This window comes from Pelmatolapia mariae, linkage group LG20, assembly GCF_036321145.2.
Source record: "Pelmatolapia mariae isolate MD_Pm_ZW linkage group LG20, Pm_UMD_F_2, whole genome shotgun sequence".
Taxonomy (NCBI): Eukaryota; Metazoa; Chordata; class Actinopteri; order Cichliformes; family Cichlidae; genus Pelmatolapia; species Pelmatolapia mariae.
The window spans coordinates 24,678,054-24,691,413 of NC_086244.1; the positions used below are offsets into that span (position 1 = coordinate 24,678,054).

Here is a 13,360-nt window from a genome sequence, read left to right on the forward strand (position 1 = left end):
TCATTTTTCACATGTTTTTAAATTTGCATTACTTATTGTTGATCCTGGCAAAGCAAAACTGCTGTGAACACTGTAAAAGATAATATAATATATAATATTATAACATTATTATAATATCAAATCATTTAACAGTTTTAACAAACATAAACTCCATGTTAATAAAGCAACAAGCAAAATTAAGCTATGGGGAGTTAAAAACACTCATCAGATTTCTTTGCTAGCCAACATTGCAGAGGGACTTGTAAAACCCACTTCACAGCAGAGAAATACTTGATCTCTACTTAACATGTTGAGCATTTAAGGCCAATACTAACAAAACGGGAGTTTCATTTACACAGCCCATAGATGCACACACTAATATATGGCACACAGAAGCTAAATTGACTGCACGTGCTTAAGGTAAAGCTCCATTATGTCTTCACTCTCTTCATGCTGTGTCTTTTGTACCGTTTCTATCATTCTCTCATTTACTTGCTTTTCTGCCTCTCAACTCAATTTTCCCCTTTTGTCTTCCTGCTCAGTCTGCTTCTTAGTTTCCATTGTTAGCTTGTTGTGCATTCCTCACCACCTTCTGTCTCTTCCTGGTGTTCAGCTCCCATTGGCTCCCTTCTGCATTTATGTGACTTGGCTAGTATCAGCTATATCTGCGGGAAAACTGTTGCACTTCCAGGTTGTCACAGACTAATATCTCTCCCCATCTGCCTGTTCATTCCCTGCCTATACAACAGGTGGAATTTTTTTTTAAAATCCACCTGTTGTAAAATACAAATTAGCATTATTACTATTATTATGATTAAAATATAAACACATTAAAGTTGTTTTTTTTATTTTAGTGAGTTAGTGAGTTTAGTTTATCAGTTCCCAGAGTCAGAACCAGACATGGAGAAGCTGCATTCAGCTTTTATGCTCCATACATCTGGAACAAACTCCCAGAAAGCCTCAGATCAGCTGAAACACTCAGTTTATTTAAATCCAGGTTGAAGACTCACCTGTTCTCAGCTGTATTTGAATAAAGCACCAAATCCGCACTGTTTTACTTTTAAGTTTAAATTTCAAAACTTACATTTTAACTACTGATTTTATCTAATGTTTTTTGTTTGTTTGTTTTTTTGTTTTTTTCATTTTAAATCATGCTTTTTATTTGTTTTTGTTTTTTTATGTCTCTGTAAAGCACTTTGAATGACCTTGCTGTTGAATTGTGCTATATAAATAAACTTGCCTTCCCTTGCCTTGAGTAATTGAATCTAATAAAAAGATTTGGGGTTTTAGAATACCTTTGCCTTATTTTAACTAGATCTGGAATAAAAACTGAATAACGGTGTTGTCATCCTAAAGAACTTCTAGCGATATGAGGAATGGTTGGCGTTTTCAGTTACCGAGTGCCCCATAAATGTTCAAATATGTTTGAGGTCAGGGACTGTGAAGGTTAAGTCCATAACACTCAGCACTATTTGCACTTCAACTGCCTTTAAGTGCTTCTTATGTAACGTTTTGACATACTGTATGTTAGCAGGCATTATCCTGCTGGGGATTGTATACCTCTTCATGAAGGTGGAAACCAGAGTGTGCAGCATGTCTCTGAAGACTGAAGTGCTGCTTTCTCTTTGTCAGAGTGTCGACAATTCAGTGGAAGTACCCCACTCCATAACAAACAGTTTTTCACTGTGGATTTGAAACACATTTTGTCTCATGCTTGCCTCCTTACCGTTCTGTTGCATCAGTAAATTGGATCTTTTTTTTTTACAGTCATCCACTCAGACATATTGATATGTCTTAGCCCATTCCAATTATTGGCCTCATTTTCCCTCCTGAGACATGCTTTCAAATCTGCTACTTATCCACTGAAACTACAACTAGACAGACATTTTTTTTTCTGTTGAAAATCTCTTCAATTTATTTTAAGCAAACTCTGTATCATGATAAAGTTGCAGTGATTTGATGCTTTAAATCAGTGTTGCCGCAGCGATGGGTTAATCAGATACCTTTTAAGGTTAATTGTAATTTGTAACTTCATGTCACCATTAGCAACATAATCACTGACAACAGCAAGTGTCCAGCTCCCAAGTGTAAAATTTTCTCAAGTTCCAGGTGAGCGATTGAAGCTAGTGACAATGAGAGCAGAGTATAGTTTTGGATGACATATGACCTAGTAATAAATATATTAAAGAGTTACCTAGGCAACCAGAGTGTGCAACATCTGCAAGCGACCAGCAATCAGCTAATAGGTGATGCGTGATGAGATAATCTCTTTCAGTGTGGATGCAGCTGTAGTAAGTACAGCTCTACTTGTCTGTCACTTTGTCATAGCACTAAAGAGTCGAGTAAATTAAGGTGAGTGTCATCTGATTGCAGCTCAGATGGAAGAAAAGCAACTAAAAAAATGCTCAAATTTGATTATGAAACAAAATAGAAGTGGAGAAGTGTTTCTATGTATTCTTTATGATTATTTATGATTATTTTGAGATTCCCATTGAAATTATTACTTTTTTTAAATGACATTTTAAACATTGTGACCTCTCTATATACACTTAAACAACAAAGGTTTCTTATAGAAGTGGCTACCTAGAAGACACAGAGCAACACTTAATGACGACTCAGTTGAAAGACACAATTAAAGCTGTGCATATGTTAAGTGTTAATTGTTTTGAAAAACAGAAATGAGAAAGATAAGTCACCAGAGGCAACAGCAGTTCAAAGTATAGAAAACACAATGCTTAACAAAAAGTAAAAACATAACACAGCTAATTAATCTGCTAACAAACTCATTTATATTCACAGTATGCCGTCTTTAATTTTGATTAAAATTGCACATTTTCAATAGTGCGAGAGCGAGTGTGGGTGTCTGAATGGAGTCCAGGGCAAACCATGATGTGTAACTGTGTGTGTGTGTCTCTGCATCTATGCAGGGTTCCGAGTATGATTTGAGGCTGTGCAAGTGTGTGCATGTGTGTCCAAGTGTGGGTGTCTGTGTTGAGTACGTCAATTATGCCATTCCAGCATTACAGTAAAGGAGTGCCCAGTGCCGCTAATGCAGTCCCAGATCATAGTGTTAACAACCTGATCTTTAACGCTGCGGTGCATTATGTTGAGAGATTGTACCATCAGCACCCACTCACTTAGTGTGGGACAGACAAAGAGGGAGAGGATGAATAAAGGGTTAGCAAAAGGTAAAAAGTGGAGCCTTTTCAGTTCCCTTTTTCAAAATGCAAGCCAAAAAGGATACATTTATTGTGTAATATGTACCACCTCACATTAAAATATTATTATGGCACTGAGTTTGATATAATCACACGATAATGCTAAGTGGATTTACAAAAACAATCACTTTCTGCCTTTAATTCTTTGGCGCAACTTTTGAACATATAGAACCATGAGACTGATCGCTAAGTGAAAATTAGCCTTTTAACAAATGCTCACCAACCACTTTGTTAGGTACACCTGTTCAATTGCTCATTAATGCAAATGTCTTCTGCAATTAACTAATCAGATGGCAGCTACTCAATGCATTTAGATATGTAGACATGGTCAAGTTCAAACTGCCAATCAGAATGGGGAAGAAGGGTGATTTAGGTGGAGCACATTTATTTTAGTAAATGTGCTCCAGAGTTTCTCTGGAAATTTCACAATGTTCTACATGTGAAGATTTGTGCCAATTTTGCAGGAATGTCTTACAAATAGAAGCACATAATGCTGATTTTGTCTCTAGAATTACAAAGTGGCTGTCTCTCTAACACTGGCTGCACACCATACAATGGAAACTGTGTTGAGTGTAGTATATTTCTATCAGCCCGTATTTATTTTTTTAGTTACAGATCAAGATCAGGTCAAAATATTGCTTGTCAATGAAAAAGAAACTAAAAAGCACACACTGCAAAAGTTTAATTTGCCTCCTAGAGGAGCACCGATGCAGTTTAGTACAAGCCATATATCTGAAGGCTACCATACACTTTTTGTTGATTTTAATATTTTTCCTGCAGAGAGTCAGACAGTGGATCAACAGCCTCAAGAGAAAAAGACACAACATGTGATTTGGAAAGGATTGACCATGATGCCCCACCCTCTGGTGCTCACTTTTTAATGTAATCTTGACTTAGACTCTACTCTTTTCCCCGCTCACCTCCCTGCTCTTTTTGCCACAGTTTGGAAAGGAAGAAGACTCCCAGAGTGTGAAAATGTGAGTCGAAAACAACCGGGGGCATGGATATAGGTAATCAGGGGGTAAACAAGACAGCAGATTGAGTAAATAACTTGGAGGAAAAGGCCAAGTAAGAGTTTATATGCCTTACTTGAAATCCTACTTCACGCAGCTTAAACTTTGTGCTCACCAACTTGGAGTCAAACATGTCTGGAAGTCTATAGAAGCCACATGGGGGTATAATGCACAAACACACCTCACAACAAATCTCTCACAGATGTGTTTGAGAGTTTCTATCTTGCCTTGTCAGGTGACATAGAAATTATCTGCGTTTATCTGACCTTTTCTCTTGGAGCTTGTAGAAATATAGAGGAAAAAGTCAGCTATGGTTGTTAAAAGTGATTAACAAAGTTTGTTTGCATCAAATATTTAAATCCACTTGGTTTTCTTAGTTTTAATGTTAGCTTGTGGGTAAATGTAAAAATGTACCAGTAGGTACTACTTAAGTTTATTGGTAGACAAAGCATGATGAACAAAATTGAAGACTATGCTTCCAAGTTTGATCTGCATTTTGCCTTTTGACAGAAAATAGTCCGATGCTTGCAAATAGTTTGAGGTGAGTACTGAAGTCTTTTCTTTATTCTCACTTAATAATATTCTACAGTGTTGTTTCACATTATGCTATTTTGGTATTGTTACCGAACTAACGTTCACCAATATTAATGAAAAATGTACAACCTTACATACTTCACTTTTATCAAAGTTTAGCTTGCTTTAAGCAACATGGGGTCTAACTGGCACGTGTCTTTCTCTTGATGCTCTGTGTGCTTGTTGCTGAGGAGATAGTTCAATATTACAAACCTCCACTGCCTCACTCAACAATCAACACTGTTTCTGTCTCTGTGGGGAACCTTTTTGAACCATTTTCTGTGACACTGTTAACAGAGTACTTCAGACTACTTTGTGTGCAAGTTTCACTTCAATTCAATTCAAGTTTATTCATACAGAGTCTCAAGGCACTTCATACTATAAGGTACAAAACCAAAAATCAAACAATCCCCTATAAGTGACAGTGGGAAGGAAAAACTCCCTTTTAACAGGAAAAAACCTCTAGCAGTACCAGGCTAAGGGTAGTTTACCCATCTGTCTCAACCAGTTGTGTGTAACTGTGCAATATACAATGGGTGTTCAAAGCCTAGTCTTGATTAAATAGCTATTTAAAAAAATCCTAAAATCACATAAGTGCCCATACATGTGACAGGACATCGAAGCAGGCAATACTTTGAAAACACAGGCAGAGACATGGGTCAATACATTTTTGATATTATTAAGCACGCCATCTTGGCAAATCAACAAGCAAGTGGCTACCTCTCTGCAGTCTACGATAATACCCCAGACATGGGAGTATGAGAACAAAAAAACAGATTAAGCATTTCTTTCTCACTGCTCCCTCCTGACTGGGGCCACATTTTCAGTCAACATCGAGCTTAGCAATTGGCTGTTTGTTTCCAACCTCCAAGGAAGGATTCGCTGGCTGGAGAGTGCATGGGAGACAGCTCTCTGCTTTCCTATTTACAGTACATGAGCAATGCGGGTAAAAGAGTGAGAGAGGAAAATCGCAGCAGATTACCGTGCCAATTTCACATGGAAGCAGAAGAGCTCTGGAAAGGATAGATAAGGAAATTCCTATCAAATCGCTGCCAGCCAAATATGTATCCAATAGCAATAAACCACACAAACATTTTATAATAAACTCAGAATAGTGATGGAGGAGGTTTCACCCTACAGGATGTGGTATTTTTAGCACAGCTGGCAATAATTACCATCTATTCACCATGTTCTGCAGTAAAAAGCGCTATTAGAAATGCCACCATCAGAGCAGTACAGACATGAACCATGCACACCTACACAGGTGTACACGTACAGTGCTACAACAATATACATGCATGTTCACATGCAGGTAAACAGCTTCTGCATTTCATGATCACACCTCAAGAATGCTTTCATTTCACTTTTTTGCTCAGACAATTTAAACACAATTTACAATAAAAAGAAATATGTTTATTACAGAATTTAATTTAATTACCGTAACATATTAGCCCAGTTACCCATAGATAAGCCATCAGATAAACCAAACATAGGCACGCTAACAAGCATACTGAACAAAGACAATGATCTAGTACTACCATGATGAGCCCGATAAAGAAATAGTGATTATTATACGTATGAGGTCGTCACACAATGCAAAGTCTGTCTTTGTCTGTGAAATTTAAAATTTACCAATATATTTGTTAGTACAACACAAAGTTGTCTAAATATTAGGACTGATGTCATCTCAGTGATACCTGTAAGAACAGGGTGATAATGAAAACAGGGAGAAAGATGAATAAGATAAGACGATCAGATTGAACGGCATTTAAACATTTCTTTTATAAAAATAAACAAGGTAATCATATGTGTCTTTTGATCCTCCTCTGCTGTTAGTGATCAATTAATTATTAGTTTAGAAGTGACACACAGCATGACCATGAGTGATACTGAGTTTGCTATGCCAGCAAATGGTATAAAAGAAACTGAGCTGGTGTATGAGTGTTATTACTGAAGAAACCACAGTTAGCAAAGTATGTATTTTCATTGCATGTTGAAATTAGAGTGTCTCGTGAAAACCTTTTTCAGACTCTGTGTTTTGTTTTATTTTTTGTCTTCCATAACAGGTTTTGGTGTCTGCAGCTGTTGAATATATTCCTTCCAAAATACAACAGACTTCTCAGTCAGCTTGGTTTGCATGGTGTACTGTTTGAGCAGTACTCCAGTTGGTTTCTTCAGTTTGTTTCTCATTTTGATATTAAATGACACAACCGGTACCTCGCCTTCCTCTCCAGATTTCTCTTTGTGCAACACGGTATGTCTGCAGTACCAAATCCCCGTCAGCCAAAGCAGAGGAACAGACCCATTATTCAATTCAGCAATGTGACAGACTTTATTCAAAGTGAATGTGAAGCAAGGCTGTAACCTGCATGCCTTCAGCATGCTATTCTAATGGTAAAGCACTTGTGCTTCGCATAGCTGTTTTGATTCACGGCTAGCTTTTGTAGCCATCTTCTGCCAGTTTGGGGCAATATCTGAAAAAACGTAGTACGGAAAATGTAGAGTACTCTATTTCCAGTTGTGCTACTAATGCTATTTTTGCTTTGCTCCTACCAGTGACAAGACAGAAGTCATAGTGGGCAACAATATTCTTTAGTTAGGTCAAATTACATGTTTATATTTCCTTTCTTCAGTCCCTCTCACCAGCTTCTTTTTCTTTCCCTTTGTCTCCTCTTTGTCTCCAGATACATTATATAGGTGTGGTAGTATAAGGTATCTTGATAACTGTATATCAGAAAACACAAAACTCTCAATTTACTGTTTTTGTTAGCCAGTATCAACTTCTGAAGCTAAAAAGCATTAAAGCTAAAACAAAAGGATGCTCATCTCATCACTACCAAGTAATTATCAGCATAAAGCACCACTGTGATCCCACACGATGTTATTGCATATTAAGCTGCATAGCAAACAAAAAAGACAAACCCAGTACTCCATAAATATCAAATACAAATGCACATACACATGACCACAAAAACATGCAGAACTGCAGAACTATATACAATACTTTCAACCCAGTTGCCCTTGTTTTATGAATATATTATTAGTTAAAACCATGTTAAACGGAGCGGTTTCTGTTTTTTGTTTCGTCTTCTATATGTGTGTGCATGTGTGCGCTTGGGTGTGAGCATTCTTTTAAAGCACAGTCAGAGTGTTAAATGGTGTAATTTTCCTTTACAGATCAAAGGAGGGAAATTTCAGTTTGTAGAAAAAACAAGAACATAAAAAAAAAAGAAATGACAGGGCAGAGCTGGACAACAGTCAGTGGTTAAATTTAGCAATTGATCCTCCTTAATAACCAATGACAGCAGAACACCACAGGATGTTCACTGTAATACCTTTAAAACCTGACAGAGTAAACACATACTCGCTGCTACTGCCACTAACACACATAACACGGCTGCCAAGCAATTTATAAGTAGTTTTCCAGCAAATACTCCCAAGTCGACTTAGTATCATATTTCCTCTTTAAAACTCAAGTTTCTGCTGTTGCTCCTCCTACTTTAAGAAACTTCTGAGATGTGCTAGATGCTTGAACAAACTCTGGCAAAAATATCAAGTGAACACAGCCCCGCCACATATTCAGCTATTCTGCCTCTCTCTCTTGCACACACACACAGACACACACACACACACACACACGCACACACACGCACACACACAAAATACAAAGCTGCACTCTAAAAATTAAAGCTGCTCAAATGGATTTGAGGCAGAACCATGAGAGCAGAAGCTTGGTTTGGGGGTGTGTATACAGAAATGATTAGCTGAATGCATTTGCCCAAGTCTGCAGAAGTGAGGATGGAACTCCCAGGGAGTCATTTAGAATGTGTTGAATGTTTGAGTGGGAATATGACAGAGATATAACACCATAAATAATTCATGATTTATGTTTCAGACTCAAAAGGTGTTTCCCACAGAGTATACCCAGGTATAAAAACACGACTATTATTGCTTGCTTTACATATCTATTTGACAAACTAGATATGTTTCCTCCCCCATGCAATTAAATGTTTAGTTATTATACATCTGTAGGTGCAACTGCATCATCCTTTACTGGCTCCAGATTTGTTCAACTAAAAATAAGGATTTGCAGTATAATTGCACAGAGTTTCCCCTTACCCCTCGCCCTATTGAGGGGTATTATCAGAATGTTGAAAGCATCACAGGATCTACCTGAGACAGTAGGGGAATGCCCTAGTCATACTACACACGAAAATTACAGCTGATATGGGCACATTGCAAGCCCCCATTAGAGCCGCAATTATCCTCCTGGGAGTGAAGGAAAATTCCACCTGTTGATGTGACTATAGAATGGTCGGGTGGAAAAGGTGTTACCTTTGCTTGCTCCTGTCACGTCCCAGCATGCCTTGGAAAAGCATGAGACAAATTGTGTACTATAACTCCCTGCAGTGCAGTGGTTGTTGGTCTCCACAGGGGCTGCTGTTTGTCATAGATTCTGTTCGTAATTTTTATGGATAGTTTTTCTAAGTGCAGCCGAGGGCAGAGGATGGAGGGTGGAGGATTTGATGGTCTTTGGATTTTGTCTCTGTTTTTTCGCAGACAATGTGATTTTGTTGGTTTTATCAAGCCATGACCTCCAGCTTATACTGGGGCTGTTTGCGGCCAAGTGTGAAGTGGTTTGGATTTGAATTAGCAAATCTGAGGCCAGGCATTAAAAGGGTGGAGTGCCCACTCCTACTCTGGTTTCGGAAAGAGCTGTTTCCCCAGGTGGAAGCGGTTATGTATCTCAGTTATTGCTCACAAATGAAGGAAGAGTAAAGCAGAAGATTGAGATGCTTGACAGGGACGTGGATGCTACACCAGTCTGTGGTGGTGAATAGAGAGCTGTTCATGAAAGTGAATCAAGATTGATCAAGATTAATCTCTATTCCTACCATCCCTCATTGTCACAAGATCTTGGTAGTGACCTAAAGAATAAAGATTATGGAAGGGAGTGGCAGAAATGGGGATCCTCTGAAGGGTATGTGCGCTTTGGTCATTTAGGAGGGGCTCAGAGTAAAACTGCTACTCCTTAACTTTAAAAGGAGCCAGTTGAAGAGCCAGTTTGGGCATCTGACCAGGATGCCTTTTAGGTGAAGTGATCTGGGTATGTACTGGAGGGCCCAGGGAAGACTCAGGACCCCCTTCAATAGATGTTGAATAATAATGTGGATTATAGTTGGGATAAAAGCTGTAAGTTGCATTAAAACAATGCATAGATTTTAATTTTACAAAATATGTAAATAAATTGTAACTCTGCAAAAATAGTAATCATATTTTGTTCTTTAGATGACATTAACTACATAATTCACAAAGCTGTGAGTAGAAATAAGGTTTGCTACTATTATTACTATTACTACCAAAAGTATTATTATTTCTCTATAATAACAGCAGACAAAAATTACAAACCTAAAAAACAAATGTAAACACTTATTTATAAAACATGATGCAAATTGATACTTTTTCTTTACTATTTTCATCATTAATGACTGAATTATTTAGCTAGTTGAATTGTCAGAATACTAGTGTCCAAGAGATACACACCTGTAGGTTTGGATCTTCTTCATGTTGAAGGTGAGCTTCCTCTGCTGCCTCTACCAGCCTCTACAGGAGTAGAGAAGATAAGAGAAATAGAATAGCTTGAGTAAAGAAGTGAATTGATTAGTGGGTCAAAAATAATAGGCGGAGAAACCTTCATACAGAAAAAAGCTTTACGACCAGCTTTAAAAGCACCCTCAGCACTTAGGCTACACTAAAACCCCTTAGGAAACGCACAAATACACACACACAGATAGAAGAAAGACATTTGGCTATCTCGCGAAAAGAGCCTATTTTCCTTAATGGTTCAGCGGTAGAAGTAATGACTGCCTTAGGTTCTTTGGACACTATGACAACAAACTCCTTCATCAGTTCATGCTGTTTTACACATGCACTTTTTCGCTCATAAACTCAACAACAACAACAACATGTGATGACACACGAACACACACACATACACTCCATTATCACCCTCTTGCTGTTACCGTCTGCTGTGTGTGCCTCTATGTGGGTGAGGGTATATCTGTGCCTATAAGTCATCTGTGCCTTCTTTCACCCTATCTCCCGCTAATGAGAATAATCATCCTTTGAAAAAAGCCTGTCAGAAGAAGGCAAGCTGATGCTACTGTTTGCAAATGAAATACAATCATGGAAAATTAACAATTTTAAGAGATGGAGTTTATCATATAAAACACAAAAAGCAAGAGGCCCCCTTCTATCTAATTAACAGTTTCAGCACTACTGAATGTAGAGTCACAGAAATGTTCACTCTTTCAGTTTTTGCAAACTTTTGTTTTTGTGGTAGCATAAAATTGTTAAATGCATAAAATGGTCATTTTTGCATTATCCATTTTGTCCGTTTATGCTCAGAGCTCACAAAGTGAAGAAATTAACTTAAGACAGTTTATCCATTTTTTTCTCATCCTGGACAGTGGTTCTGACACTCACTCGTCCTTGGCTTCCTTCTTTCTGCTCAGCATACAGTCTCAAGATGGTGGATTTGGGGTGAAACTCTCCATGGATGGTCAAGAGCTTTCTTTGTCTTGATGTCCGTGGCTTCTATCTCCTCCTTTGACCAGCTTATTATAGCAGTGGGGTATCTGATTGCCAGCAAGGCGTAGGTGTTGATTGCCTGGATCTTGTTCTTCCCATTCATCCCATTCGTGGTTCCCATTTGCCTGTGGGATTCCCAGGTACTTGTAGCTGTCCTCGATGTCTGCAACGTTGCCTTCTGGTAGTTCGACCCCCTCAGTTCTGACTACCTTCCCTCTCTTTGTTACCATCCAATACACTTCTCCAGTCTGAATGACATTCCGATGTAATTTCTGTTGACACTTAGTGGTGTGGATCAGTGAATCGAAGCCTCGTTCGCTCCTGGCATGTAGAGGAGGTGGCTGACAATTGCTCCATTCCGTAGTCGGTATCTGTAGCCAGTCTTGTCAATGAGTCTTGTCTTCTCACTGAGAGGGTTTAGACCTATGTAGAACAGCAGTGGGGACAGAGCATCTCCTTGGTAAATCCCGCACTTGATGGTGATTTGTGCTGTTGGTTTGGAGTTGGCATGTAGTGCTGTTTGCCATGTCCCCATCAAATTCCCGATGAACCTGTTGATTTTGTATAGTTCTAGGGATTCCAGGATGCCTGTGTCTTAGGCTTTCTTGTAGTCAATTCAAGAAGTTTGGAACCACCAGGACTCTCGGCCAATCTGAGTGATCAGGGTAGAAAGGCCTTAATCAAAAAGGTGACCAATACCCTAAAGGCCACTCTGACAGAGCTCCAGTATTGCTCGTGGAGAAAGGAGAATCTTCCAGAAGGAAAACTATTTCTGCATTATTCCACCAATTTGGCCTGTATTGTAGAGTAGTCAGTAGAAGCCACTCCAGTAAACATCACATGAAGGACTCTCAGAATATGAAAAACAAAATTCTCTGGTTTGATGACATATTGGCCAAATGATGAGTTACCCACTCATCATTTGTCCCCACAGTGAAGCATGGTGGTGGCAGCATCATGCTGTGTGGATGCTTTTCGACAGCAGGAACTGGGAGACTATCGGCGTTAAGGGAAAGATGAATGCAACAACGAACAGAGACATCCTTGCTGATAACCTGCTCCAGAGCACTCTGGAAGTCCGACTAGGCAAAGGTTCATCTTCCAACCGGACAATGACTCTAAGCACGCAGTCATGATAAAAATGGAGTGGCTTCAGGACCACTCTGGGCCTAGCTAATCCCCAGACTTGAACCCAATTAAACATCTCTGGAGAGATCTGCCAGTGCACTAATGCTGCCCATGCAACTTGATGGAGCAAGAGCCAATTTACAAAGAAAAATGGGAGAAACTGCACAAAAATAGGTGTGCCAAGCTTATAGCCTTATACTCAAAAAGACTTGAGGCTGTAACTGCTGCCAAAGGTGCTTCAAATAATTACTGAACAAAGGCTGTGAATACTAATGCACATGTCTCTTAAAAAAAATAAATTTTCAAGAATTTTAAGCATTTTTTTCTCTTTCTCATTATGGGGTGTTGTGTGTGGAATTGTGAATTGAAAAATGGACTCTCCCCTTTGACCCATTGTTCAAAGGCCAAGCAAATATTTTAACCCCACACCTCGTTAAGTGAAGTAGGCGTGTTGTGTTATTTTAATGTCTTTCAGAACACCAAACATTATTAACTAAAAAAAAAATTCCAAGTCTTGCATTAAATTCACTTAACAGATAATTTATAGATATAATGGTTTAAACCATCAGAAAACCTTAGTTATCTGCTTATTCTATGGAACTCCCCTTCAGTTGCCTGAATGGATCCATAAAACTGTCTCTGAATAGTCTTTAGCTGGGTCCACAGAATGTGAGTTGATGATTATATTTTTTGAGAATTAGCCATGCCTTAAAGAAGTTCAAAGTCCAAGGTGTTTGCCCTGCAGAGCCCAAATGAGCATTCATAATTTTACTCAAAGGTTACTCATGTTCATCTTTGCTTTTGTTACAGTTTAACAGACAGAATAACAAGCATTTATGTAACTGTAGGTTATCAGAT

At 38.6% G+C, this 13,360-nt stretch overlaps 1 protein-coding gene across 1 annotated transcript in view; it reads right to left on the minus strand.

Annotated features, from left to right (window-relative positions):
* Positions 1–13,360, minus strand: part of cacna2d3a (calcium channel, voltage-dependent, alpha 2/delta subunit 3a) — a 118,230-nt gene that overhangs the window by 67,284 nt on the left and 37,586 nt on the right. Inside the window, exon 4 of the mRNA XM_063463205.1 lies at positions 10,328–10,387. Within this exon, the coding sequence (XP_063319275.1) occupies positions 10,328–10,387 (60 nt within the window). The remainder of the gene's footprint in view (positions 1–10,327; positions 10,388–13,360) is intronic.